This window comes from Moschus berezovskii, chromosome 19 (genome assembly GCF_049115385.1).
Source record: "Moschus berezovskii isolate FMDL1 chromosome 19, NW_MosBer_1.0, whole genome shotgun sequence".
Taxonomy (NCBI): Eukaryota; Metazoa; Chordata; class Mammalia; order Artiodactyla; family Moschidae; genus Moschus; species Moschus berezovskii.
This window is the reverse complement of record NC_142478.1, coordinates 20,995,926-21,023,673: the sequence shown is the minus strand read 5'-3', so window position 1 is coordinate 21,023,673 and position 27,748 is coordinate 20,995,926. Positions and strand designations below refer to the sequence as shown.

General features: G+C 42.5%; 1 protein-coding gene across 4 annotated transcripts in view; it reads right to left on the bottom strand.

Moving 5' to 3' along the window:
• MAML3 (mastermind like transcriptional coactivator 3) overlaps nt 1-27,748 on the bottom strand; it is a 466,711-nt gene that overhangs the window by 159,682 nt on the left and 279,281 nt on the right. For all 4 annotated transcript variants that reach the window (XM_055405115.2, XM_055405113.2, XM_088828019.1 and 1 more), the window contains exon 2: nt 24,575-26,095. In XM_055405115.2, coding sequence (XP_055261090.2) covers nt 24,575-26,095 — 1,521 coding nt within the window. The remainder of the gene's footprint in view (nt 1-24,574; nt 26,096-27,748) is intronic.

The window sequence follows — 27,748 nt, the reverse complement described above, 5'->3', positions numbered from 1 at the left end:
GGTATAATTATTACTTATTAATACTGACACTATAGTTCTTTGGCTTTATTGTGATGAGTAAAAATCCTGAATAATGTTCCTAATACTGGAAGTCAACCATTTTCATTCACTTTTGCCGTTGTCATCAACATGTTTCCAGGCCAAGGGACAATCCTAGGTGGGGTTGAAAGATTCAGTTCAGTTCAGTTCAGTTCAGTCGTTCAGTCGTGTCCGACTCTTTGCAACCCCATGAATCGCAGCACGCCAGGCCTCCCTGTCCATCACCAACTCCTGGAGTTCACTCAAACTCATGTCCATCGAGTCAGTTACTCAAGGTCCCTCCAATTCCCTGCTTACTAACTTGATCAGGAATAGAGCTAAGTATGGATAAAAATACTTTAGTATTTTGGACAATAGTAATACAAAGTTGCATCTCACAACTTTTTTTTTTTGCTGTAACAATAACTTATTATTCATATTCTTCCCTCTTAAATCACTCAAATATTTTATTCAGAAACAGGAAAAGGATTTGTGAAATGGAGACAAATGATAAATATCATTAGCATTTTCTTCAATTCTACAAACTATATTTCTGTGAAATTCAAAATATCTTTTCATCTTTAATTCTGCAAATAGTGCAATTTCAAATACAGCAACTGTCCTCTCTTGGTCTAGCTAAATCTTCAATATTTATACTGAATCATCTACGTAAGTTATTTCTCAATATTCAATATTTTAAAAAGTAATTTTTTTTTATTCTTGGGGAATCAGAATTAACCTTTAATTTTGTTCTCTTCTGAGGAGCACAATGGAATGCTTTATTCTGCAAGGATTCAGAAGCCAGTATACAGCAGGCAGTTGCCACAAGGTACAGAATTGAGATGCAGCCAGGTGACCTTGAGGAGAAATCATTTCCAGTCCTTGCTTTTAGCTCCAAAACCATCATTCTTTTGCCTTTCATATCTCTTGTCACTGAATTATAGAGCCCTTTGGCTTCTGGAAAACCAGTTTTTTCCTCAGTTCTCTAACTAAACACAATAATAAATTGAGTCCCTATCTTTGGTAGAGGTCTGGCCTTTTCCCATCTTTTCATCAACCCCTCTTGCATCTGTTTGACTTCTCCCAACACCCGCTTCCGCCAAGTGAACTGAGCAACCTTAATGACAGTGACTTAAACTCGCTCCTCCCTGAGTCCTCCTCCTCTTCACTTATTCCCTTAGACACAGGCACTGAGGGGCTCCTGCCACGATTCCCAACTTTACAGGGCCCGCTGGGGTCTTCCTTTGGTCACCCTTCCCTACCAGGGCAGGTATTTGGCAGGGCCAAGGGGAGAATAGCCCATGTCTTCCCTTCCAGACTGTGTTCTGGATACCTGGAACCCTCACATTCCCTCCCCAGAGAGTCTCAGTATGCTTTCCCAGGTCTTTGCTCTGGAAGGTGGACACACGCCTGTGCGCACCTTCAGGCCCAAAGAGTGGACAAGCATGCATGGAGGTGTGGGTTGGAAAGTCCCCCAAGTGTGGGAGGCCCCTCTGATATAGCACAGAGCCAAGGATGGGGAGAGAAGAGGGTAGTCCAGGGAACCCACGCTGCAGAACCGACTGCGTTCAAACCTGGCTGTCCCAGTCGCTAGGAAGTTACAGTTGTCAACGCCAGAGGATGGAACGTATTTTACTTAACAGCTAGTCAGAACAAATAAGTATGAAGCATACATTGGAAAATACCCCAGTGCTGGGAAAGACTGAGGGCAGAAGGAGAAGGGGTTGATAGAGGATGGGATGGTTGGATAGCATCACCAACTCAATCAATGGACATGAGTTTGAGCAAACTCTGGGAGCTAGTGAAGGACAGGGAGCCTGGCATGCTGCAGTCCATGGGGTCTCGCAAAGAGTCAGACACGACTCAGCAATTGAACAACAACAAGCAACAATAATATGTTCTGTAGGTCTACCTCTATTCTCTTGTCCTGGGCCCATAAACGTTAGGGGCAGGCCTCTTTCTCCTCACCCAGCAGTCCTCCTGCAGATCTCCTGCCAACACCCGTGCCATCTCTGCTATGATGATTACACAGAGTCTGGAACTTTCATGTTTTTATTTCCCATCCTGCCAACCAGGCCTCCTTCTTCACACTATGAAAGTGAAAGTGAAGTCGCTCAGTCGTATCGCACTCTTTGCGACCCCAAGGACCGTAGCCTACCAGGTTCCTCTGTCCATGGAGTTTTCCAGGCAAGAGTACTGGCGTGGGTTGCCATTTCTTTCTGCAGGGGATATTCCTGACCCAGGGATCGAACCTGGGTCTCCTGCATTGCAGGCAGACACTTTACCGTCTGAGCCACCAGGGAAGCCCCTTCACACTATTCCTCCCCCTATTCAGATTCAGTTCCTGACAGAAGGCCCTGGAGTTAATTCGTAAACAGGGAAGAGAAGCTGTGGGACATCCCCCTGGGAGGTTTTTGTGAAGCCTGGGTCCTCCTGGGTCAGCCCCTTTCCAACCTGGAACCCGCGTGCGGTGATAATCACAGATAGACAGGTGAGCCCTTTTTTCTTTACGGATTTTCCTCCCTCCTCACCGTGTTATTTCATTCCCCTCATTTCTAAAACGTGTTTCAGACACAGAGGGAGTGGCTGCGATGGAAGTCGGCCAAGCAAGGATAGAGGGTGGGGGAGCAGTGGGCAACTCCAGTTTGACGCTAATGATTTGTGTACAATTCAAGGTCAGAGAATGATATGTGAGGCTTGTGCGCCCACCCACACAAGCACACACAATTTAGTGCTTGATTATATCAGCATATAACACTAATACATCTCATGCTGCCTTGTTCACTTGCCTCTCCAATTAGAAGAGAACTCGGAGGGCAGGGACCACATGTTAAGCTGCCTTTGTTCCCCAGAACACCCACCACCTTATTAGGCACATAATAGGCATTTGATAAATATGTTTTGTTAAAAGAGGCTTGTCTCAATTAATGAAATAAATGTGTTCTTCAAGTGTTCTGAATCGAGTGAGTTTTTGGTAAAGAGAATTCCATTTTAATGCTACTACATTTGCAATGGGAATACTATGATAAGTCCGTTTACAAAGCGGATCATCATTCCATTTGGGTTGTCATATATTTGTAAATTCTTGAGCCTAAACCAGGGAATCTTATATTGGGGGTGGGGGAGGTGAGTGCCTATGAATTCCCTGTAATTGTATCCACATTTGTTTTGGGAATGTGTATTTTTCTGGTGATACTGTTGGAGCTTTCACTGTATTCTCAGAGGGATGTGCTACTTAAAAAGAAAAAAAAAAAACATTAAAATCTGAACTTGGAAGGTATTAAGGAAGTTAGTCTAAGCCTCTGGGAAAATAATTCAGCAGCTTTGGTATGCAGAAAATACTAACTAGAGCTAACATCTGTTGAGCCTCTGTTCCATACCAAACATTTGATATTCACCATAGTTCATCTTCCTTGCAAGGTAGGCATTATCATCTCATTTTATAGATGAAGAAACTGAAGAGACCTGCCCAGGCACATAGTTATTAAGTATCCAAAGTGAGATCTGAAACAGGATCTGTTGGATTCCAAAATAGGAAAATTTTCATGAACTGTTTCTGTCTCGCTTAGATGCCTTACCTAAAATATCAACAATGATAATAATAAACATTAACTTTGGGTAGATTACTATTGTCCCCACTTCACAGATGGGAAAGCTGAAGTTACAAAATACAATGACAACAGACATGCAGACACAGAGGGGAAGGGAGGGTGGATGACTTGGGAGAGTAGCGCTATGGTATACGCGCTACCATGAGTGACACAGCCGGCTACTGCGACACTGCCATACTGCACAGGGAGCTCAGCGTGATGGCCTCGAGGGCTGGGATGGGGTCAGAGGGAGGGAGGCCCCAAAGTGGAGACGTGAAAGTGAAGTCGCTCAGTCGTGTCCGACTCTGCGACCTCATGGACTGTAGCCCACCAGGCTCCTCCGTCCATGGGATTTTCCAGGTAAGAGTACTGGAGTGGGGTGCCATTTCCTTCTCCAGGGGATCTTCCTGACCCAGGGATCTCCCGCATTGCAGGCCGATGCTTTACCATCTGCGCCACCAGGGAAGTCTAAAGTGAAGGAATATATGTAGAAAAACAACTGATTCACTTCACTGTACAGTCGAAACTAATGTAAAGTAATTATACTACCATAAAAAATTCAAATTCAAATCAAAAAATACATATGAAATTCAAATACAGATGATAACTTGCTGGTAAGGAAAGGAGCTAGTGTTCACACAAGGTCCATCCACGTCCTGGGCCCACTGCTCCTCGTTGCTTTTCATAGCCCCTTGTTGGAACAGTCTGGCTTCCTCCTGACTCCTACACAAAAATCATGTATGAGAGTGCCCATGACTATCTCACGAAAAAATGGTGCCCAGTGTCAGTATACCATAATACGTTTTAACTGGAATTCTGGATGCTATTTCTGATACATGACTGTTTAGGAAAATGGTGACTGGGCCCTCAGATGTAACAGTCCCTCCTCAAATCTCAAGGAATACTATTATACATTTAGCAGGAACTCAGAGACAGCACTGTTGATACTGGGCATATATGGAAGGTTGGCCAAAGGACCATCCGCGATTCATTTGATATTATGGATTCATTCCATTTAGCTACTCAGCTTGATACAGTGAAAGCAGATTAATATATGAAAGCACTGTTAGCTCTTTGAAAGAAAATAATATTGAAATTCAGGTTTAATATGTAACCTGGAAGGCAGTTTTGCACAGTAATTAAGCAAAGCCTGGGCCCTGAATTCAAAGAGATCTGAGTTCAAATCTCCACCCTCCCACTGACCAGCTATGTGCCCTTAGAAAAAAAATCACTTGACCTTTCCAAGCCTCAGTCTTCTCACATATAAAGGGAAATAATTACACAGTATGACAAGCTTTGTGAAGATTAAATGAAGACGTGTAGATAGGCTAACTAAAAGCTAACTAGATTTTTTTTTTCTATCTAGCTGGAGACGTTAATTGATTTACATTTGTGGAAATTGCTAACATATTAGGGTTTATTTATACCATCCTTGGAGAAGGAAATGTCAACCCACTCCAGTGTTCTTGCCTGGAGAATCCCAGGGACGGCAGAGCCTGGTGGGCTTCCGTCTGTGGGGTCGCACAGAGTCGGACACAACTGAAGCGACTTAGCAGCAGCAGCAGATAGGCTACGTAGAATAATGTTTGAAATACTGTATTCACTTTTAAAAGAGGTAGTATTTTGTTTTTTTGACTTCATGTCTAAAGAAATAGGATAAGGAATTTGTAAAATTTCTCTCTCAAAACCAAAACAGGATAAAGGATACAAATAAATTCTTCTCTTTGAGCGATAGCACTGGTATTAAAAAGAAACTCAATCCTGATCAAAAAAAAATTTCACAGGAAAAGATTCTAAAATAAGTCTTTTCCTGTGCATAGGTTTAACCAAATTTCCTTCCTAATTATATTTATTACTGTTGACATTTTATTACTTAAAATAATCTTGCGTGATCCAGAGAGACCCAGAGATGGGTGGGGCACACTAAAATGTGCTATGGTCTCTCAGTACAAGTCAACGTTAGAACTAATTACAGTGTATCTGTGGGTTGGTTCCACATCTGCGGATTCAACCAACTGAGGATCAAAAATATTTGAAAAAAAAAATTCCATAAAGTTCCCCAAAGCAAAAGCATTTGCTTTGCAGCAACTGTTTACATGGCATGTACATTGCAGAGGTATTGTAAGGAGTTCCCTGGTGGTGGCTCAGACAGGAAAGAATCTGCCTACAGTGCAGGAGACTCAAGTTTGATCCCTGGGTCAGGAAGATCCCCTGGAGAAGGAAATGGCTACCCACTCCAGTATTCTTGCCTGGAAAATTCCATGGACAGAGGAGCCTGGCAAACTACAGCCCATGGGGTTGCAAAGAGTCAGACATGACTTAACAACTTAACAACAGGTATCATAAGTAACCTAGAGTTGATTTAAAATATCAAGGAGGATGTACACAGGTTACAGACAAATACTATGCTGTTTTATATAAGGAACTTGAGCATCCTCAGATTTTGGCATCCATAGGGAACACTGGAAACATTCCCCATTGATTTCAAGGGATGACTCTATTTCTATCCCATGCTGGTGTGGGAAACAAGGCAAAAGGAATAGAGATTGAAGAGCCTTATTGGGTCTTCCTAATTCTTGTTTATATAGTAATTCAGTATATGTAAGACAAAAGTCTTTAAAAAACCTAATTTTCAGTCAGAAAAGAAGTGGTGATTGCTGGCAGCAGAGTGGAACTATATGAGTGTACACAACAGTGGGAACTCTTCTCGTCTGTCCCAACTGACAAGCAAGCCAATTAGATCCACCGAGTTGGTGATCTATGTCTTCAAGGACCCAAAGAAGGCAGCTTTTTACAAGCGATGCAATTTTTGTTTTTCATATGTAGTGTCCTTCGGTGAAAGTGGCAAGGAGGTTGAGGTATCTGTAGACTGCTGGAAATCAGAATTCTTTATCCAGAGATAAAGACGAAGAGACCCAGGAAGCTGGGTGAGAATAATATAAAAAAGGTCTGCCTGCACTGTTGCCAGTGTGCTTAAATGATGCTACAAAGTAGGAATTCTCAAGTATTTTCAGATTCTTGCTCCATGACCCAAAGGCCGGCAGACCAGAAAGACAGCAGTTCCACAACCAACCGAACCAAAACCAAAACCAACCAAAACCACCACCAACCAAAACCACCTCCCACTCTCAGCTCCAACAAAAGGCACACGACACTCATAAAGAAGAAACATCTCTCTGGAAAACGGGGTGGGGGAGGGGTGAAGGGAAAGAGACAGGAAAGTTTCACTCTGTTTTACCAGCTAGAACATTCCAGGGGAATAAAAGCGGTTCTGAAGCCACTGCTTTGGCAACGGCAGGACAAAATGAGACCAGACTGTCAGACACGCTCTTCAGCTGGCTTTTCTGTCCCCATTTCACTCTGAATGCTAACGTGCAGGCAAGACTGCATAACACGGAAGAGCTCAGGTTTGGGTTCATACAGACTTTATTTCAGTTCCTAGTTCCAATGCCTACTGCGTGAGCTTGAGTAGGCTACTTAACTTTACATGTCTGGGTTTCCAGATCATTGGAAGATGACACGAAACGATTCACGTGAAGTGCTTAGCACCGCACAGATCTCGGCACACAAGGCATTCCATGGATGGTAGATGTATCAACCCTTAGATCAGAGCTTCTCAGCCGCAGCATTATCGACATCTTGAACGGGAGAATTCTTCATTGTGGGAGGCTGTTCTGCGCATTACAGGATATTTAACAGCATCCCTGGTCTCCACCTACTAGATGCCAGGAGTAGCCCTCCCCTCCTCTAGTTGTCACAACCAAAAACGTCTCCTGATATTGCCAACTGTCCACTGGGGGACACGGAAACAAAATTATTCCTAGTTGAGAACCACCGCTTTGGATCAATTCAGGTTCTAGAAGATGAGGATAACTCAATTCTTCTTCTAAACATGTATATATTTAAGCCCCAGCTTTAAAAAATTCATACTCTTATTTTGAAATCCTAGTCATGAATCACTCAACGATTCGGGGTCTTACTTTTCTCATCCTAAGACCATCATTTCAGGATTCCCTTTCATTCTGACCTTGAAAATTGTATTCCTGTCTTTTTCATTTCACCAAGGACTTAAAAATGAGGAAACTTATGTGAGGAAACTTATATAAGTGTTACATCTTCAACTGGAAAAACCAGGAAATACAGATAAGCGAAAAAGAAAGAAGGGAGAAGAAAACAAATACCGTTTATAATTCCAGCAGTTAGAACTAACTAGGGTTAACATTAGGATGAATGGGTTCTTAGATATTTTTCAATTAAATATATATATGTGTATATACACAAACACACATATATATTCATACAACACACACACACACACACACACACACACACACACGTATTTCTTATATGCTTGTCATACTTTCCATTCTCTATTTCTAGCTATCTCCAGACCGAGCACTAAACTTCCCTCAAGTAGTGGTTTGTCACTTCCTACTTTCAAGCAGCACCTGGGTGTAAAGAAATCTAAAACTCTCAGCTTTAGTTCTGTACTCTTCCACTGAAAGACATCTTGAACCGAATGTCCAACTGACACCTATACTAAATAGTGTCAAACTATCCCCTTTGGACAACTCTCTCTGTGGGTAACGGATGGCTGTCCTCTATTTTTTAAGTTAGAGACTTGGAAGTGAAATTTGATTTCCGAGTTCCTTATTTGTCCCAAGTCATGCCCGTGGTCACTCCCACTCATCTCATACCTTTTCTGTGCCTCTGTTTCTTGGGGCTTATCAGTCAGGTCCTAATTATTTTGTTCCAGGTATGCGGTTTCATAGCATCACTCCTGCCAATCACTTGGATCAAGATAGCACTCTCCTCTTTTCAGAAACCTACAATGACTACCCACTGCTTCTTGTATCACAGGTTAGATCTTAATAATGGACTCCAAGGGGCTTCATCATTGCCTCGGTCCTTCCCAAGGCCTCATCCTTTCCTGCTCCTCAGCTTACACATTTTATTCCTTATCAAGTCTTCACAGCCCACAGTTCCCTGACTCCCTTTCCTGAGCAACAGTCCATTAAAAGTAAAGTGTATCAAAGCACAGGGCTGATGTCTTCCAAAACAGAAGAAAAACTATGAGGTTAATAAGTCATCCTATGCTTCTATTTCAGTTACCAGTTGTAGGTAATCATTTATTACATTAATAGGTGTATCTTTTTTACAGGTTTTTCATATATGTTTTCTTTCTTTTAGTTTCAAAAACATGTTTCACCAGTTTGGGTGGAATGTATTTATAATCCTAGGAAGTCAACCCCATTAAATGATATTCTTGTAGCAGTACTTCTCATCGAGGCACATGCATTTGCTTAATCCAAAAGACAGCTAGTTTTCTCTATTTAGAGGTATGCAAAAGAACAACCTTTGAATTTCATCACTGCAACCTGGACAACATGTCACTCTGTTAAATATAAATAGGAATATGTATGCTGTTATTACTGAAAAGTTTTTCTAAAAAATCTAGCTTTTACTAGAGGATAAACTTCTTAAGGGCAGGGACCATGACTTTTACATCCTTGGTGATGCTTACAGTAATGGAACTATAGCTTCATTCTTGTGCAATTGGTCCTCAGTAAATGTTGCCAGGTGATTCATATTTGCAGGGGAGATGGAAAGAAAAGCCTGAAGGACTTGAAGGATTTGCGTGCATCCATCTTGCTGTGAATAATCAAGTGTGGAGGGAGATGACTAAGTGGACAGCATGGGGCACGGAGGGTTTTCACCCCCTGAAATATGCAATAATAGGAAGTTACAGTGTGACTGACAGCAGCACCCAGATCGTGGTAGGGAAGGCGAAGGAACCAGAGGATGTGCTGGAGGAAGTCTAAGATGCCCTGGAATTGCAGCGTCAGTAGGCAATGCCTTCCAGGTGCAAATACTTCAAGGAGGAAACCCAGCACAGGGGACTAGGGGAAGGACAGAAGCCACGGGATAAAAACAATAAACGCTCTCAAGTGAAAAAATGAGGGAAAGAATTTTTAAAGCAGAAGTGACCAAATCACTTAACTAACAAGGTTGGGTTTAGTGTCAATGAGATAATAGCTCAGATGCTAGGTCTTTAAATAAAAGCAGAGGCTTCTTCGCATTAGACTACAGAATTCTACATTAATTCTCTGCCACTAGGCATATTCGACATTAGATCTGGGACTGCAAAGTGAAAAAGAAACAAATTCCTGGTGCGTTGGAGTCTATGATTTCCTGCCTCCTGACTCCCCTCCCCTCCTGACTCTGGCACACCATGCCAACCCACATATCCCCTAGATGAGTCTGCTCATCTTTGCCAGCTCTGTTTTCCCCAACCTAAGCATCTCTGTGCCAACACCACTGAAGCACTTCATGAAATGTCAAAAGCCTTTCATGGTAATTATGGTGCCCACAAATATGTCCAAAATTTGTGACGCTCCATTCACAGGGTAGAATTCCCTTCCCCTAGAGTGTGACTGGACTTAATGATTTGCCTCAAAGGCACAGAATAATGAAGAGGTGTAGGCGCATGACTTCCATACTGTGTCATAAAAGGTATTGTGACTTCCTCCTTGCTTTTAAATCACTCACTCTGGGGAAGCCAGCTGCCCAGCTGTGAGAACACTCAAGCAGCCCTTTGGAGAAAGCTATGTGGTGAGGGGCTGAAGCCTCTAGTCAGCTGCCATGTGAGGGAGTCCCAGGGAGCAGATTCTCTGGCCCTGGTCCAGCCTTCAGATGACTGCAGTCCAGGGCCCCAACATGGCTGCACCCTTACGAGAGATCCTGCTTCAGACCCACCCAGCTAAGCTGCTAAATTTTGGGTGTAATATGCTACACACTGATAGATAAACTCATATTGTAAAATTTCCAATAGTGCTTTTATTTATTTTGGAGTGAAGTTTTAAAAGTTTTACTAAAATGCCTGTTTTAATAACTCCCCAGAGAGAGGGAGGGAGAGAGAAGGTTTAAAGTGATCATGGTTTTCATTATTTTGGGAATACTTGTTTACTTGCTCCTAAGACACGAGAAGGTTAGCTGTTCTGTGTTTCATTTGAATTAAATCTCAGCTCCTTTTAAAGCTTCTGAATTTTACAAAGACAAATGATTTTTCTCATATCCTAAGATTTCAGAAATAATCAGGCCTCAAATAGTCTAAGAGATCTTTTTAAGTTAAGGGATGGGGAAATAGATTTTCTCTTGAGGTGTTTTTGTTCATTTTACAGGAATGAACAAAAAGTGTACATATTCATGTGTTAAAATATGACAAGTAATTCTAGTTTTAAACAGAGGTAATTGCAGGAGGAACAATCTTGTCATGGCCAGGATGAAGGAAAATTCTTTTTATCAGCACTTAAAACTTGCTAACAGTGGGCTTTTAAAAGAGAATATTAATAGACTTTTGCCATTTTGTTTGCAGTCTCTGTCCACATAATATTCATATATATGATAATGTTTCTCCCAGACTCTTTCCATCTTTGTATGCCCAGAACCTAAGTATTTCAGGTATATAATAAATGTCTATTGAATGAATGAATGAATGAAGTTAGCTTAGAAGAAAACTGGAACAGTTATACTCTCCTAGAGGATTAAAAAGGTGTGAATAGCTTATGATATGATTAACATTTTAAATTAAAAAAATGCAGATAGTACATACTGTGGATCTGATACTATTCTAATGCTTCACATAAATTAAGACATGGAATCATCATAACAATCCTATTATTAAACAGTCCCCATTTGCTAGATGAAAAAACTAGAGCTCAGAGAGAGCTTATGCAACCTGTCCAAGGAGCTCAGAGAGAGCTTATGTAACTGCCCAAGATCCACAGATAAGGAAATGGTGAAGGCGGGATCTGAGTATCTGTCTTAGCTCCAGAGTCTGCTCTTGACTTCACACTAGTTCACACCAGCCAGTTCTCAAGTCCAGAGGAGGTGGAGGTGGTGGGCGAGGCAACTGTGTCTGCTCCGTGGCGTTTGGGGGAGTTGTGTTTATTCACGAGTTTCTCTCCCTAGACCGCTGATTTAACACTCTGCCAACTGCCCAATTATTCTCGTTCACGTGGCGCTAAGTGGGTTCTTCTCCAGCTGCACACCTTTTTTTCTCAACATAATTAATGAAGCTCATCAAAACCCTAGAAAACAAGCCCAGAGCACCAGCCACTCTCATTGACATGTTAATAAGGGGTCAGGGGCTCCTGACCCACTGCAGGATGTTTATATGGCCCCAAGGCTGCTGCTCACAAACGTTATACATTGATGGTTTGGATGAATAAGGGGAAGTCCCGTGTTACACACACACACACACACACACACACACACACACACACACACATAAGGGGAAGTCCCCATGTTACACACACACACACACACACACACACACACCCGTGTTACACACACACACACACACACGGCTACGGAAGTATCTAAGGGTTGTGGGCCGCACAGAGCAGGTGAATTCTAATGACGAGGACACAGAGCCTGCTGCATGTGGCTCACTGGATGGCTGGAGCGCAACACGGGGCACTAGTCTATTCTGTCCAGTTTAGGGTCACAGAGCTGTTAAGAGGTGACAGAAAGAATCGGCGTCTCTGAAACGGCCAAAACATATTCCTCCTGCTTCACCACTTTAATACTGCCAATCATCTTTCTGATCACTGAGCAGACTTCTGCTGTTGTTATTTTAGACCTGATCGTCCCATACTGTGGCCACTAGGCACGTGTGGCTATAAAGACGTGGCCTGCGCAAATTGAGCTGTGCTGTATATATAACAGACACACCTGATTTCAAAGACTTGGTCTAAACAAAAATGTCTAATTCTCACTAATAATTTTTATATTGATTACACATCAATATAACCTCATATTTTCATATATTGAAAAAATAAGAATGTTTTAAATAACATATACTATTAAATAAAATTATATTAAAATTATGTGATAAATAATATATATGATATATATATTTTTTAACTTTATATTTTATGTTGGAGTATAGCCAATGAGTGTTGTGATCATTTCACAGATGCACTATATTTTTATTTATATTACATCATAATATAATATAAAACATTAAAATATAAATATATTAAAATTAAAACAGTTTATTAAACTATTTTATTAAAAATAAAAAATATATATTTAACTTAATTTTATTCGTTTCTTTGGGCCTTTCATGACGTGATGAATTGGAATTTTAAAATTCCATGGCTTCTATATGTGATTTGGACGCTATTTCAATGGGTGGTGCTACTCTAGAGTTTGGTACGTCCAAACCTGTCACGTCTCTAAGAGGCTGATTTTCTCTGGCCTTTTCTGCCACAGCAATCTTAGAAGTGATATTGAAACTAGCTATGAGAATCCAACTATTGAAGCAAACTACGAGTATCTTAAAGGTGATATTGAAACTAGCATCTGCCATGAAGGCTACTCTACAGTCAGACATGACCCACCCTGCATCCCAGGGCCTTTGGTCACCCTTCAGCCTGATAGTGTCACACTCCAGGCCCCACCAGGCCACAGCACAGTCTGGCACTGGGCGACACACAGAATTCTTGATTCTTATTGCACGGGCCCAAGAAGCTGACTCTCTGCGCTGTGCTTCACGGCTTTTCGGGAATGAGCAGGTGTATCAGAGCCCTCATCTGTGGTTATAGAATTCACTAATAGTGCAACAGCGTCCAGTGGAGTGTGCAAGGGGGCTGCCATCACACCTGGTGTGCCTGGGAGGCCGCAGCTTCAGTCCATCTGCTCAGAGGGACTGACCACTTCCTGACTACTTACCAGGCACCCCAGAGATGACCTTTCCTTTGAAACACTGTCTAACTTCAGTTTGGCACTGCAAGCATTTGTGGCCTAACAAGCTCGTTAATGTCCTTTGTATGAACTGGCTGGAGCTCAATGCAGAAAAGAAGCCCAGATAAACTTTCAAATGTCTCAGATGCAAAAGCAATTAGGGAATGCAGGTATGTTGGTAAAACCTCTTCTAGAAAATCATAATATTAATAAATGAGAGTTATCAGTTTGGATACTACATGAGGTCGATACTTTAGTAAATGAAAATGTATACATACGCTGCATAATCTCATGAATCATATTAACTAATCATGACAATGTATTAGCAACGTAATTAACTCATGAAAGGTATTTTGATTCTTTATGCACTGGGTCAGATGCAAACCATTTGGTGTGATAAAAAAGATTAATTCCATAGAAACTTGCTCAGGAACCAAGATATTATAGAATATCTTTGTACAGGAAAAAAGTTTTTTTTTTCCCAAATAAAAGTCCGAAGTTGTTATAACTAGTTAATGAATGATGATATATTATGTTTGAAAGCTTGGAACTCTGTTCCTCTGGTATTCCTGCATAATGACTACCTTTATAGAGTACTTTCTTCACGTCACAGATGTGACCAAGTAAATCCTTATGATAAAAATATTAAGCAAAAGGAACATATGATAGTCTATTACTATTCTAAATAATGAAAGCCATTTTCACAATAATATGAATTTATTGACAATTAAATGCTTGTTAAAACAAAAAGCCCAACTCTAAAACATAGGAGGAGCTATTTGTGGCTCAGTTTAACACAAACTTTTTAAAAGGTGCCATGAGCTATGGCAAGCCACTCCAGTACTACTGCCTAGAAAATCCCATGGATGGAGGAGCCTGGTAGGCTGCAGTCCGTGGGGTCGCTAAGGGTCGGACACGACTGAGCGACTTCACTTTCACTTTTCACTTTCACACATTGGAGAAGGAAATGGCAACCCACTCCAGTGTTCTTGCCTGGAGAATCCCAGGGACGGGGGAAGCCTGGTGGGCTTCCGTCTATGGGGTCGCACAGAGTCGGACACGACTGAAGTGACTTAGCAGCTTAGCAGCATGAGCTTGCTCGGGCTTCCCTGGTGGCTCAGAGGTTAAAGCGTCTGCCTCCAATGCAGGAGACCTGGGTTCAAACCCTGGGTCGGGAAGATCCCCTGGAGAAGGAAACGGTAACCCACTCCAGTATTCTTGCCTGGAGAATCCCATGGACGGAGAAGCCTGGTAGGCTACAGTCCACGGGGTCACATAGAGTCGGACACGACTGAGCGACGGGACGGACGGACGGATGAGCTTGCTTCACACCTTTTGCTGAGCGTGGAACCTATACCTTAGCACACAAGAAATACAAGCTAGCAGAATAAGATAAATAATAACAACTGTTTGAGTTGCTCTGTATACAAATAAGTTTTGATATTTAGATGTATATATGACAGGCCCATCATCTTTCAGAAACTATTATACCATCTAATATTTAACTTTATGGTCACAAATATTTGATTCATTTCCCTTTCCTCTTATCATATATTCACTCACCAAGTTCTATTCTCCCTTTCCTCTAAATGCACTGTTTTTCCTTAAAATTTAAATGCCACATACAGATGGAGATTCTTACTGTCTCCTACCTCAAAGAGTATAGAAAGTACGCTAGCTGTTATCCCATGCATTTCACCTCACTATTCTCCAACAGCTTGGCCATCATCTGTATCATCACTTAAGGAAAAATTCCCTTGCCTGCACCAGAATGTCTTTCTACTCCTTGCAGTCCTGACCCTTGCCCTCTCTCTGCCTGTAAGCCTTAATGAAGAACTTAGTAAGATGGCACTTAACCAATGAATACACATGCAAAATAGAAACAAACTCAGGGGTTTCACTGGTGGCTCACTGATAAAGAACCTGACTGCCAATGCAGGAGATGTGTGTTCAGTCCCTGGGTCAGGATGAACCCCTGGAGGAGGAAACTGCAACCCACTCCAGTTTTCTTGCCTGGAGAATCCCAAGAACAGGGGAGTCTGGCAGACTCAAAGAGTCGGACACAATTTAGCAACTACACAGATTGACTTGCATCATAAGCCTTCTCATCTCCCCAACTAGACTACATACTGCCAGACACTGTAGGTGACTTTATTTTGATATCTCTTCTTTGTCTAAACTTGGAATTCTAAGACTTTCAGGAGTGAATACATTTGGGGAGAGTATGCCTGGTCAGGTTTCACAATTTTATATACTTGTGATAGATCTTTAGGCTAGTAGGTTCCTGTCAGGGTAAAAATAAAGCCAGATCTACTCTCTTACATGTGAATGCAGTGAACATCACTGGGCTGGGGCTTAGGATTCAGTGAATGACCTTCCAAGGAAGGAAATCTATGACTCTAGTGCTATGCTGTGAATTCAGTCATGTCCGACTCTTTGCAACACTATGGACTACAGCTTACCAGGCTCCTCTGTCCATGGGATTCTCCAGTCAAGAATACTGGAGTGGGTTGTCATTTCCTTCTCCAGAGGCTCTTCCCAACCCAGGGATCGAATCTGTGTCTCTTAACGTCTCCTGCATTAGCAGGCAGGTTCTTTACCACTAGCGCCACCTGGGAAGCTGTGACTCTGGAAGTAGAATGAAATTGAGCAGCTGGCTAAGGCAGTAACACCTCTCTCAGAGCCCTGGAACATCTGGGAAAGGTGCTTGGATGCTGTTCTTGACATAACAGGGTCAAAACACAAAACCCCAAATTGCAGTCCTACTGATATGTCTGCCAGCAGTCTTGCCCTCAGGAGGATGTCCCCAAAGAGGTCCTCAGTAAGCCTTGTGCTTCCGCTAATCTGTGCACTTTCCATGCCATGGTAGTCTCTTTTCCCACAGATCTTGAAAAAAGCAACTTGACACACACAAGGTAGGGCCCTCAGTATGCCTATTAGAGTTCTGGATAACCAACCCTATCTCTGGGAGACAAGGGGAAATTCCACTCTTCACCATGGTTGGGGGGTGGCATGGAGAATGAACTGTTTTGTCTTATTAAGAGAATCAATAGGAGCAGTTCCATAATTTAAAAAACATAGTCAGGATCCACAAGATTTCATCTCTTAAAAAAACTCACTTATCCTATAACTAACGAGAACCTGTTGCATAGCACAAGGCACTCCGTATAGTGCTCTGTGGTGACCTAAATGGGAAAGAAATCCAAAAAGGAGGGGATATAAGTATACGAATGGCTGACTCACTTTGCTATCCTGCAGAAAATAACATAACATTGTAAAGCGACTGTACTCCAAAAAAAAGAAATGTTTTAAAAACTTGCTATATCCTAAAAAAGAAATCTGGTAAGCAGAGTAGCCTAATTTTTCCATCCGACTTTAAATGACACAAGTCTGAGACCTTGCAGAACTTATAGTTTCACAGACAATAATTTAAGCATATGCAAATATCGAGCAATGAAATAAACACAGGTTGCTTTAATTGCAGTTCAGAGTTATCTTATGCACCATTTCTCCATTAGAAAATGGTGGTGGATTGCTTATTAAAATGCACCTTTCCAAGCCTCATCCCAGACCTACTGATTCCGAGTCCTTAGCAGTAGAATCGGATTCCCTGTATCTTGAACAATTTCCCTAGGTGATCCTCAGGACCCCTCCATGCCACCCCAAGTTTCATAACGACTATTTGACGGGGTGTAAGCTCTCTCAGTAAACAAGAATATTCTCATTCCACAAAACCTTTACAAAGTATTCTCATAGGGGGCTAATTAAAACCTCTTTCTTCCACAATACTATTATAAAATGAATTCCTTTCCTAAAACTTCTTTTTCTGCTGTTTACTCTTAGCCTCATATTTCTAAGACTCTGACAGAATATCAATCAGGATTTTCAAAATATGCCAGCATGTGGATGGAAATGACCTATTATACCCATCAATTGGAACGTTTCATTTATTGTATGGAGTTTGGTAGTGCTTCTGCCCGTAGGTTTCCCCTCCGCTGGGAGGCCCTGGATTCAGTCTGTGATGAGGGTTCTGTCAATATTTTACCTTGCATCTGACTTGCCAGATTCTATTGGCTTAGTCAGGGTCATGGAACTTAAATTGTTTTTCTAGTCCTTGAAGTCAGTCGATATTTTCAAGATTCTAAAAGCTACCCAATGGTTATAATCACCAGCTTTTATTCTAAAATAGCATGATGATCATGTGACTCTTCCCTGTCCTCCTGAACGTACGTATTTGACATGTAAATTTCATGTCAAGAGAATACTTTAGCATTCCTGAAACCAGCACTGTTAGAGTCCAATATGTTAGAAGTAATAATGCGAAATATTTTGTAACACATACATTTCAATATTGGACAATATTCAATATTTAGAAAGTTACCGAGAAAGCCTCTGGTAGATGGAACATCCTCAATCATCTTGGATTTCTCCAACTCCCTGGTATAGTGACAATAAAGGAATAAAAATGACATAAGCATCTGAAAACAAAAGAGGATGGGAGATGGAAATAGCCATCAAGGGTGTCAACAAAATTTTGGAAGCTGAAAATCAGATGGCTGAGCGGTGACAAATGAGTTCTTTAGAGAAAGTTAATCCTAACTCTTCTTAGTAGAGGAAGCCAAATATCAACGAGATGGGTCAGGGTAAGGGATGTTGTAAAGTCTCAGGTGGCAGAAGCACTTCTGAGTGCAGAGCGCACACAAAAGGAAAATGGGCTACATTTCTGTTTTGTGAAGCAGTGGACCAGCTATACAACTCCAGAAGAAGGAGTCTGGAGAGGTGAAGCCACAAGACTCTGGAATCCTACGTTCCAGTTCTGGCTGAGAGCGAACTGAGAAGCCGTACAAAACTGGGAGATAAAGCGAAAGCCTATAAAAAAGTTAGTGAAATACACTTTGCCATCACCACCACCTGCCGATTCCCTTCCTCTGCTTAGTTCCAGAAAGCCAGCCTCGAGATTCACAACTCTCTGTGATGCGGTTGAGAGAGTCTTTTCTGACTGGTCTGTGGTAAAAACCTGCAGACGCTGACCCAGTGAGGTGGCTGGGTTTCCAGCTCAGTCCCTCTAGAGTGAAGGCCCATATTTGACAAGGCCTGTCTCAGTGCACAGAGCAATGAATTAGCTTTACTTGCCTCACTCTTTAAATAAACAAAGAGAAAAGCTTCTAACATGAAAGAAAGAAAAATAAAATGAGCATACGGAAAAAGGGTGCTTAGGAGAAACAAAGGCAAAGCAGGGAGTACAAGGAAAATTAATTTTAAAATGAGAATTAATATCCTTAGGTTGAAAGGGATAAATCAGAGAACAAAGAAGAGCTTATGAAAATTTAAAATGGATTCTTTACCAGCTGAGCCACAAGGGAAGCCCAAGAATACTGGAATGGGTAGCCTATCCCTTCTCCAGGGGATCTTCCCGACTAGGAATTGAACTGGTATCTCCTGCATTGCAGGCGGATTCTTTACCAACTGAGCTATCAGGGAAGCACAAAATGTGATAAATAAAATAAAATGGTGAATTTTAGAGTTGGAATGTAAAGCTAAGAAAATCTCATAGAACACGTAATGTGAAAGGTCAAAGATGGAAAACTGAAAACATACGAAAATTAGAGAACAATCAGAAGCTCTGCTATATGATGAATAAAAGTTCCAGAAAGTTAAAAAGAGAGAGAAAAGAGAAGGAAGAAACGATCAAAGAAACCATACAAGAACATATCTTAAAGATACATTTCCAAAAAAAGAAAAAGGTCATGGTACCAGACACAGTGGATGAAAAATAGCTACACTAAGGCATATTGTCATGAAATTTCAGGAATAAAGTAAGATTTGAAAAGTTCTCAGAGTGAAAAAACAGATTATACACATAGAGTGGGAAATCCAAATGTCACTGGACTTCTCACCAGTATGAAAGCCGCAGGATGATGGAAAAATGCCTTTTTGGTTCTGATGGAATGTGTTTTCTCACTATAATTCTACATCTGGCAAACTATGAATCAAATGTGAGGATAAAGACATTCTCAGAAATCATTGTCATAAAAACAATCTCCCTGAATTGGGAGGTGGGATTTGATGTATATACATTACTATGCGTAAAACAGATAACTAACAAGAACCTACTCTATAGCACTCAACTCAGTGCTGTGTGGTGACCTAAATGGGAAGGAAATCTTAAAAAGAGGGGATTGATGTATACGTATAACTGAGTCACTTTGCTGTACAGCGGAAACTAACCCAACACTGTAAAGCAATTGTACTCCAATAAAAATAAAAATGAATAAAAAATTATCATCAGAGCTACACTGAACAATGAAATAAATCACTGCTTCTCACCTGTAATGAGCTTTAAGAGAACAAGAAGACTAAAAATGAATAAAGAATTTTTGGAAATAAATGCCAATGTCCCATGCACCCTTTCTTAAGCACTGAGAATGTGCTCTACCAATTAGCAGGGCTAAGCCAAGAAAGAAGAGGAGGGATCGAGAAAACAGTGCAGCACAGGGGGGATAGTTCAAGAATGATGGTGAAGGGTGAAGGCCAGCGGCACGACTGCAGTTAAGCAGCCGGCCAAGAAACATGCAGGACAGAAAAACGGGAATGAAAGTCTAGAAGTCTTCAGGAGAGACACTGGAGAAAGAAAGAAACAGCGAGAGGGAGAGAGGAGAAAGAGGTTGAGAGAGAGTGGGAAGTAGGAGGTGGGAGGAGAAGGCGGGAAGGAGAGAAAGAGGAAGAGAGAGAAAAAAGGAAAGAAAATAATAATAAAGAGCATTTGAAGCGCTTGATCCTGTTAAAAGTTTTACAGGGTCAGAAAGGTTGAGGACACATTGAAAGTAGGAGCAGAGACAAAAAAAGAAAAAAGAAAGTGTTAGTCGCTCAGTTGTGTCTGACTCTTTGTGACCCCATGGGCTATACCCCACCAGGCTCTGCCGTCCCTGGAATTCTCCAGACAAGAATATTGGAGTGAGCTGCCGTTCCCTTCTCCAGCTAATGTTCCAGACCCAGGGATCAAACCCCTGTCTCCTGCATTGCAGGCAGATTCTTTGTCACTTGAGTCACCAGAGAAGCCCCGGGGGCAGAGGTTCAGTTCAGTTCAGTTCAGTCGCTCAGTCGTGTCCGACTCTCCGCGACCCCATGAATCACAGCACGCCAGGCCTCCCTGTCCATCACCAACTCCCGGAGTACACTCAAACTCATGTCCACAGAGTCGGTGATGCCATCCAGCCATCTCATTCTCCGTCGTCCCCTTCTCCTCCCGCCCCCAACCTTTCCCAGCATCAGAGTCTTTTCCAGTGAGTCAACTCGTCGCATGAGGTGGCCAAAGTATTGCAGTCAGAGGTAACACCAATTAAAAACAGAGACAGTGATAAATTCCAGGGAAAACAAAAAGTTACACAAGAAAGGAAATAGAACCATAGGACACTGCATAGCTAAACTCTGAGGCACTATGTAAAAATCAGTCAGGTAAATATAGAATATTTTCAAAGGCATAATTTGTGATCTGTCTAGTTCTACTGAGAGTATGGGAAGAGAAAAAGAGAGACGGTGGAGGTGGGGGTTGTTTGTGAGGAGGTCGTGCGACTGAATTAAATCCTTGTATTGAGTCGAATAACTGAAATGCTAAGGAACAGCAGTTTATGGAGAAAAATAAGAGAAAATAACTGAATGAGCTGAACCAACCACCTTTGGGAAGCAGATATTAGATGGAGGGGTAATACAAGGGACTGCTCTTTCTTATCCTAAGCCTCAGAGTATGCTTGACTTTCTGAACTAGGTCATGTATCATTTGGAAAAAATCAACAATATATATATTTACAGAAACTAAACAAAGAGGCACCAAGTTTTTGAAGTTAAGAAAAAAATGTATCTTCAAAGAAACTTCCATGATGTCTGTGAATATCAGAGCTCTGTTGGAGAAGAGCACAAGTTGGAGAAGAGCTGAAGGATTACACTAGCGGAAACTTTACTAATACTCTCACCGTCACTGTGTTAGCTGATGGATTAAGATCATAAGGAGTGAAAGGGGATGTGAGGAGAGGGAGGAAAAGGGAGTGAAGGGTGGGGAGAAGGGTTCTGAACTACCTCTATAAGCAGGGATTCACAACTCACATATATACGTGAATAGAAAGTAATGATGTCACCTCAGTTCTACTGGCAAATTGGATAAGGATTCTTTGAATAAGTAAAGTGTAAACTTTTAAAATACAGAATATTTTCTTCCCTTAAAAAGCTGTTCTTCCTAATGATAGAATACATACATACATGTATGATGGAACATTTTAAACAATTGAGTAAAGTATAAAGAGGAAAACAGTAAGTGCTCATAATTTTACCAATCAGAAATACCATTCTTAATGTTTTAGTTATTCAGTATTTTTCTATACATATTAAAAAACACAATTTGGATTGTGACATACAAGCTGTAATCTGATTTGCTTATTTCACTTGTACTATGAGCATTCCCATGTGATTAACCATTCATTAATAGCATGATTTTCAGGCATATTATTTATTTTTCCAAAATGTTTATTATGGTCCTAATTTTCACAGTTCCAAGTAACACCAACAGCATAACCTTTGTATACAAATCATTGCTCAATTTTTGAATTGCAAGGAACAATATGAAAATTCTGAGAACGGTGCTATCAGGTAAAACATATTCAAAATTTTGGAATAAATTATTTTTTGTTTTTCTCAATCTTTGGTTTTCTCCTTCTCGAAACCTTCAAGAACAAAGTGGATTTCTATTTGTTCCTGAGAGAAATAGCATTTGCTGCTAATGTCCAAATAAGTAAACATCTGTACAAGAAAATTATCTTGTTATTGGCTTTGGTGCTGAAGTTATTCATTTAAAACTAAGTGTTCATCGTGGTCCTTGTGGCCAACAAAGAATAAAGTGAATTTTCACTAGCAACAGCAGAAAACAAATTTGAACTACGCCTATGTATAACTACACTTTATATCTTGCCTGTAATTCATGCTCATATTTGTGCCGTGTACTCGCATAGGGTGTAATTAACTACTCTGAGAGCTGTGTCAATACTTCTCCACAATCAGATAAAAGCATGAAATAAGTGGTATGTTTGCAGAAAGATATTCCCCTGTTTATATATGTATGCTGAAGCTTGTTTCAGTGGTGAGTTAATATTTCATTAAAAAGCATGATTTTGCTTGATGGTTCTTTATGAGGTTAAGAAATGATTATTTTAATGAGTAAGATTCTGTCCATCCTAAAAGTACCTCATGAGATGGACGGAAGAGAGGAAACCCCACAGATTTAATCCAGAAAACCATCACTTTTGTTTCTTCATCACTTGACAGAATCCTGTCTAAACATGACCTCTGTGGTCCAAGGCTTCAGTTACAGCTAGGCAAGCATAAGGACCTGAAATAGCACCTTTAAGATTCATGTTCCAGTAAAGACAGGAGCTTCATCCCAAGCTAGCAAATTTCAAAAGACGTACAGTGAGGGTGGGGAGGGAGGTTGGCTCATATTGTACCCACACGTGTGCAAAGTTGGAATTAATCACCTTTGGTCTGGCTTGGAGGAAGGAGAAAAAAAAGCAGTGGAGGGAGAAGCACAATTTGTATTAAAAGTAGCAGTGGATGACCATGCTGACAGCCTGCCATCTCATAAACCTCTGAACTACAGCAAACACCTCTGTGTATCACCTATATTTCTGCACGCTTCAGAACTTAACACTGAAATGTATCAAATGTTGCATTTTCCAATAGTACAGTTTTAATGAAACCAGGATAAAACAAAAAAGTTCCCATTTCAATGATGTTTTTCTACCAGCCACTGATGGCAGTTTATGTCAACTAAGCTATATGTTTATTTCTCCAGACAGAATTTCTTTAGCGCTGGTTGGCATGTGCAGACAAGAAACCTCTGTGGGGCTTTGGGTTGGAAGTGCTGTGAAGGACAAGCATCAAGCCACAGAGCTCAGGCCTGTCTCTGCAGGCCAGCACCACCCTCAGCCCTGCAGTCTCCATCAAGCTTGGGGAGGTGGGGTGGGGGTGGGGTGGGACATACCAGGAGAGGCAGACACAAACAGCGCCCAGTGATGCAAGATCTGCCCACCTGAATTCCTGGTGTTTCTAAAGCATCCCACTGTGGCTGTGTATCCAAGCTCTAGTTAAGACCTGTTTGCACACGAGGGCCCCTAAAGCAAAGACTTTTCTGTGAAATCTCCAACTGCCATCAAGTGTGGGCATCCAGAGAGGATCAGGGCACAGAATTGTGCCTCCACAATTCACATCAACTGGCAATGAAATGATGGCTTTTGAAGTCACCTGCACAGGGGTAAGGTCAGTAGGACGGTGCTTTTTCCCACTTCCTCTCCCCTTTGAGGCAGAAAAAGTGTTAAATTAAAGGAGTGTTGGCTGCTGGCCACACTGATCAGGGTGAGGAGAGAGTTGATGCTTGTCAATGAGTATTCATTCACTACCCAGTGGTTGCCACTCACCCTTACCATGGATCCCTACACTTGATAACCATGGTACCATGAAGAAAGACAGCAGGAAAGAGGAGACTTGGACACAGCACTAAGAGACAGTCAGCATCAAATTCTCTTGAATCATAGCTGATGAATCGGACATGGTTTTTGTACACTCTCAAGTCACAAGGTGGAAACAGCTGCTCAATGCATTTGTATAGCAACAAGTATTGACACACTGCACAGTCCTACAAGAATCTATCCTCCACTTCACTTTGAAAACACAGAAAATGCTCCCATCTTTGAATATCCAGAATCCAAATTTCCATAATTCATAATACAGGGAAGACAAGCTGAGCTTGTTCGGGACCTCATAAGATGGCTGTAGAGATCCCAAAAGGCTCCGACCTTCCCGCCTCCCCAGTCCTGGACCACACATGACCTGGGAGAGAAGCTGCAGGAGAAGCAGCATGCTGTGTCACGTGACCTCTATAGCCTCCCATCCAGCGAGCATTTTACACCATTTTTGGTTTCTTATCTGCCGTCCAGAATAAAAGAAGTTTGATCCCCAGGCATTCAAACACAAGTATACTCTGCCACCTTGTCTCATGTCTTAGAAAGAAGAGAAAAAAAAACCCCAACAAACCTCGTAACAACAGGAGGATGTGTAGGAAGGATGTCTGAAGGTAATTAACCCCCTTATGGCAGAAGCAAGGAGAGCATCGCATGTCGATGGTCTGAAACGCACCCAGAGAGCATCTGCAAGAGCCTTACTCTCACGCTTACCTGACCGTGGGGTGGCAGCGCTGGGTAAGCCATGGGCTGACTCATCACTCCCTTCTGCTTGATGAGGAGCACGCGTTTCTGGTCCTCACTCAGGTGTGCCCTGGGGGCCTGGAGCTGAGGTGGGGGCTGCTGCGGGGGCTGCGGCTGCGGGGGCTGCTGCTGGATGTAGGGCGTGAGGGAGGTTTTGTTGGGATTGGCCATCGGGGGCGTCATCCTCTGACTCAAGTCGGCATTAAAGTGGGTCAGCGGCTTAGTGTTGCCATAAGTCAGAATATTGTGCTGTTTGTTTAAGGAGTTTGTACCCATGTTATTTGGCTGCTGACTGATCATATTCAGGTGATTCTGAGGGAGGTAGTTATTCATTGTCGTCTTCTGCAGGTTGTTGGCCATGGGAGGCACTATAGGATTTTGGTTGTTAAAGGCTTGGGGGTACATCATGGGGCTATTTGGTTTTTCCGCCGTGAAAGCTGCTCCGTAGGGACTGGATGGAGGCCCTAAGGGAGACCAACTGGAAGTCTGATTTGAGTGCTGCTGCTGCTGCTGCTTCTGCTGCAGGAGTTTGGCCCTTTGCTGCTGCTGCGCGGCCATCTGCTTGAGCTGCTCGGCGGGGGACAGGTCAGAGCTGGGCACGGCCCCGGGGCCAGCAGCCCCCGGCCCGGCCGCCGGGTTAAGGAGATAGCCATTCCCGGGCCGGGCCGGAGCTTGGCCCGGCGTGTGAGCTGGGTTCGGAGTTTGAGGGGACTGGACCGCACAGTTCGCTGGGGAGCTGGCGGGGTTGGGGGCCACAGGAGTGGTGGCCACGGAAGGTAAGTTGGCGGCCGTGGAGACGGTGGAGAAGGGAGGCCCCGAAGAAGAAGGCCTGGCCTGGGGGGAACCCAGAGAGACGTGCGCGAAAGGAGAGTGGGACGGGTCGCTCTTCACGCTGGCGCTCTCCTGGGATAGCGGGGTCTCTGTGGCCGGCTGCGAGAATTCCGGCTCCTTCTTCTCTTCAAAGTCTTCATTGAACAGATCCTGGATGTCGTCTTCAGGAACCGTGTTGGCCAGTTCATCTATTAACTCCTGCCACTCCTGATCGTTCAGGTTAATGTCCGAGAACAACTTGTTCTGATTGGAAAGAGAGGTTTCTGATGTGTCTATGCAAGTAGGGTCGTCAAGAGGTTCTTGTTTGAGATCTTTGCTCTGCAAGATGGTGAAGCTGTCCTCCAGGTCACTGCAACCATTCACAGGAAGTTTAAGTTCTGGGAGTCTCCCATTCTTACTCAGGTCTTCCAGAAGCCCAGGAGTGTGAGTCCCGCTATTCTGCAAGGGCAAAGAAGACTTCAGGTCAAGTTGGTGAAGCGGAGAAGCTGAAGGCAGTGGCATGTTGTTGGGTAAATTGTTGATGGCTTCCATCCCCGTGGGAATGTCCTTTCGTATTCGCTTGCTAGTTGGAGAAAAGCTCCCATCGCAAGCCCCATTCTGCTGGTCTCCATTAAGTGGTGATCGGGCTCCTTCCAACTTCCTTTTCACAGTCTCTTGGAGCTGGAAAAGAAACAGGGAAGTGAATAACAAGTCACAGCTGACTCTTCAAGCATGGCGGTATGCATCACTATGAACTAATTGTTAAATTATTTAGAACATATCAGAAAGATGTTATATATCTAATTTCAAAACTGCCCAGCCTTTGATTCAAATTCTTTGCAAAGAGCTTTTATCCAAAAGCAGAGTTCACAGGACTAAGAGATAGTAAGCAAACCAAAGATTGAAGGGCGGAACAAAAGAAAATAAACAGTTAAGGCAATCAACGCTTGTTTTACTGGGAAGAATCATCTAGGAATATTTTTCAAATGAATACTACATGTAAGACTGGGGCCAAAATGTGCCATACTCAAGAAAGGTGTTGACACCTATCTTAAATTCTTGTCACAGCTTAATTGAGACCCATCAAGGAATTAAATCAACAATACTACAAAGCACACTGAAAATCCTTGAAGAATATGGCATTTAACACATTTACTGAATAGCACAGAAATGAAGATTAATGGTTAACATAACCCTAAACTTCTTTTTGATTCTTATTGTACTTGACCTCCCAGCATCCCAGGACATAGAAGCCTGCTCTGTTCTAAAGGCACGCATGCATGGGTTCCCTGATATCACACTTTCCTGGATTTCCTTCTCTCTTTCCATCTGCTCGTTCTCTTTGTATGCTTTCATTCTCCTAAAGGATGGCATTCTTCATTGTTTGGTTTCAAACTTCCTTTTGCCTCCAGGGCACTGTACCTGTTGTTTTCTTCTCTTGGGAAACACTCCTCCCCCTTTCTCTCCCCTTCCCTGGTAATAGCTACTCATCTTCCTGGTTGTATCTTAGATTCGACTTCTTCCGGGAATCTCTCACATCCCCTCCCCACCCCAACTACAACAGGTACCTCTTTTCACCCGCCTGTACTGGGCTGGAAATTCTGGAATAAGTTTTTCCAAGCAACCTCTCCTTCCCTATCATAGGTTTTACTGTACACTGGGACAATTGCTTAAGTGTCTGTTTGGCAAGCTCCAAGAAGGTCAGGGCTACGGCTGACTTGCTTACTATGCATTGGTAGGGCTGCAGATAGTGTTCAGTTCAGGTTCATAGCAGGGTTAACAGGTAACAGCAAAGATGAATGATTCTATTGTCTAATTCACAGGTGCTGAAGGAGGTGAGTTTGGATCAGAGCAGGAGGCAACCCCACTGACATGAAGGAATGCTTGACTTTGAACTTCTACATTCCTGCTAATGGGATATCTAACCCTGGAGAGTGCTGTGTCTGTTTACCTGGACTTATCTGCAAAGTCCAGTTAAGAAAAGTCTTGCTAACTGTGGATTTAGTAAGTATAAACCTAATTCACCTGTCTGTCCCTTTCCTTTTTGCTAGAAAGGGCCAGTTCATAGGGCTCTAGTGAAGGAGGCTGACACAGAGGAGGTCATGGGGAAACACCTGCTGGATGATGCCAAAAAGAAGACTAGGCTGAGTTAGAAGGAGGCTCTAGTAACTTTGCAGAGTTGAAGGCACAAGGCAGAGAGACCTGGGGAGGGAGTGGGAAGCAGAGCAGCCCTGACCCGGGCCCTCTCCAATTCTTGGCAGAGCATCCCAGGATCGAGGAAAGAGAGGGACAGTCTTCCTACACACACAGGGAGGCACACTTGTAATAGAACCA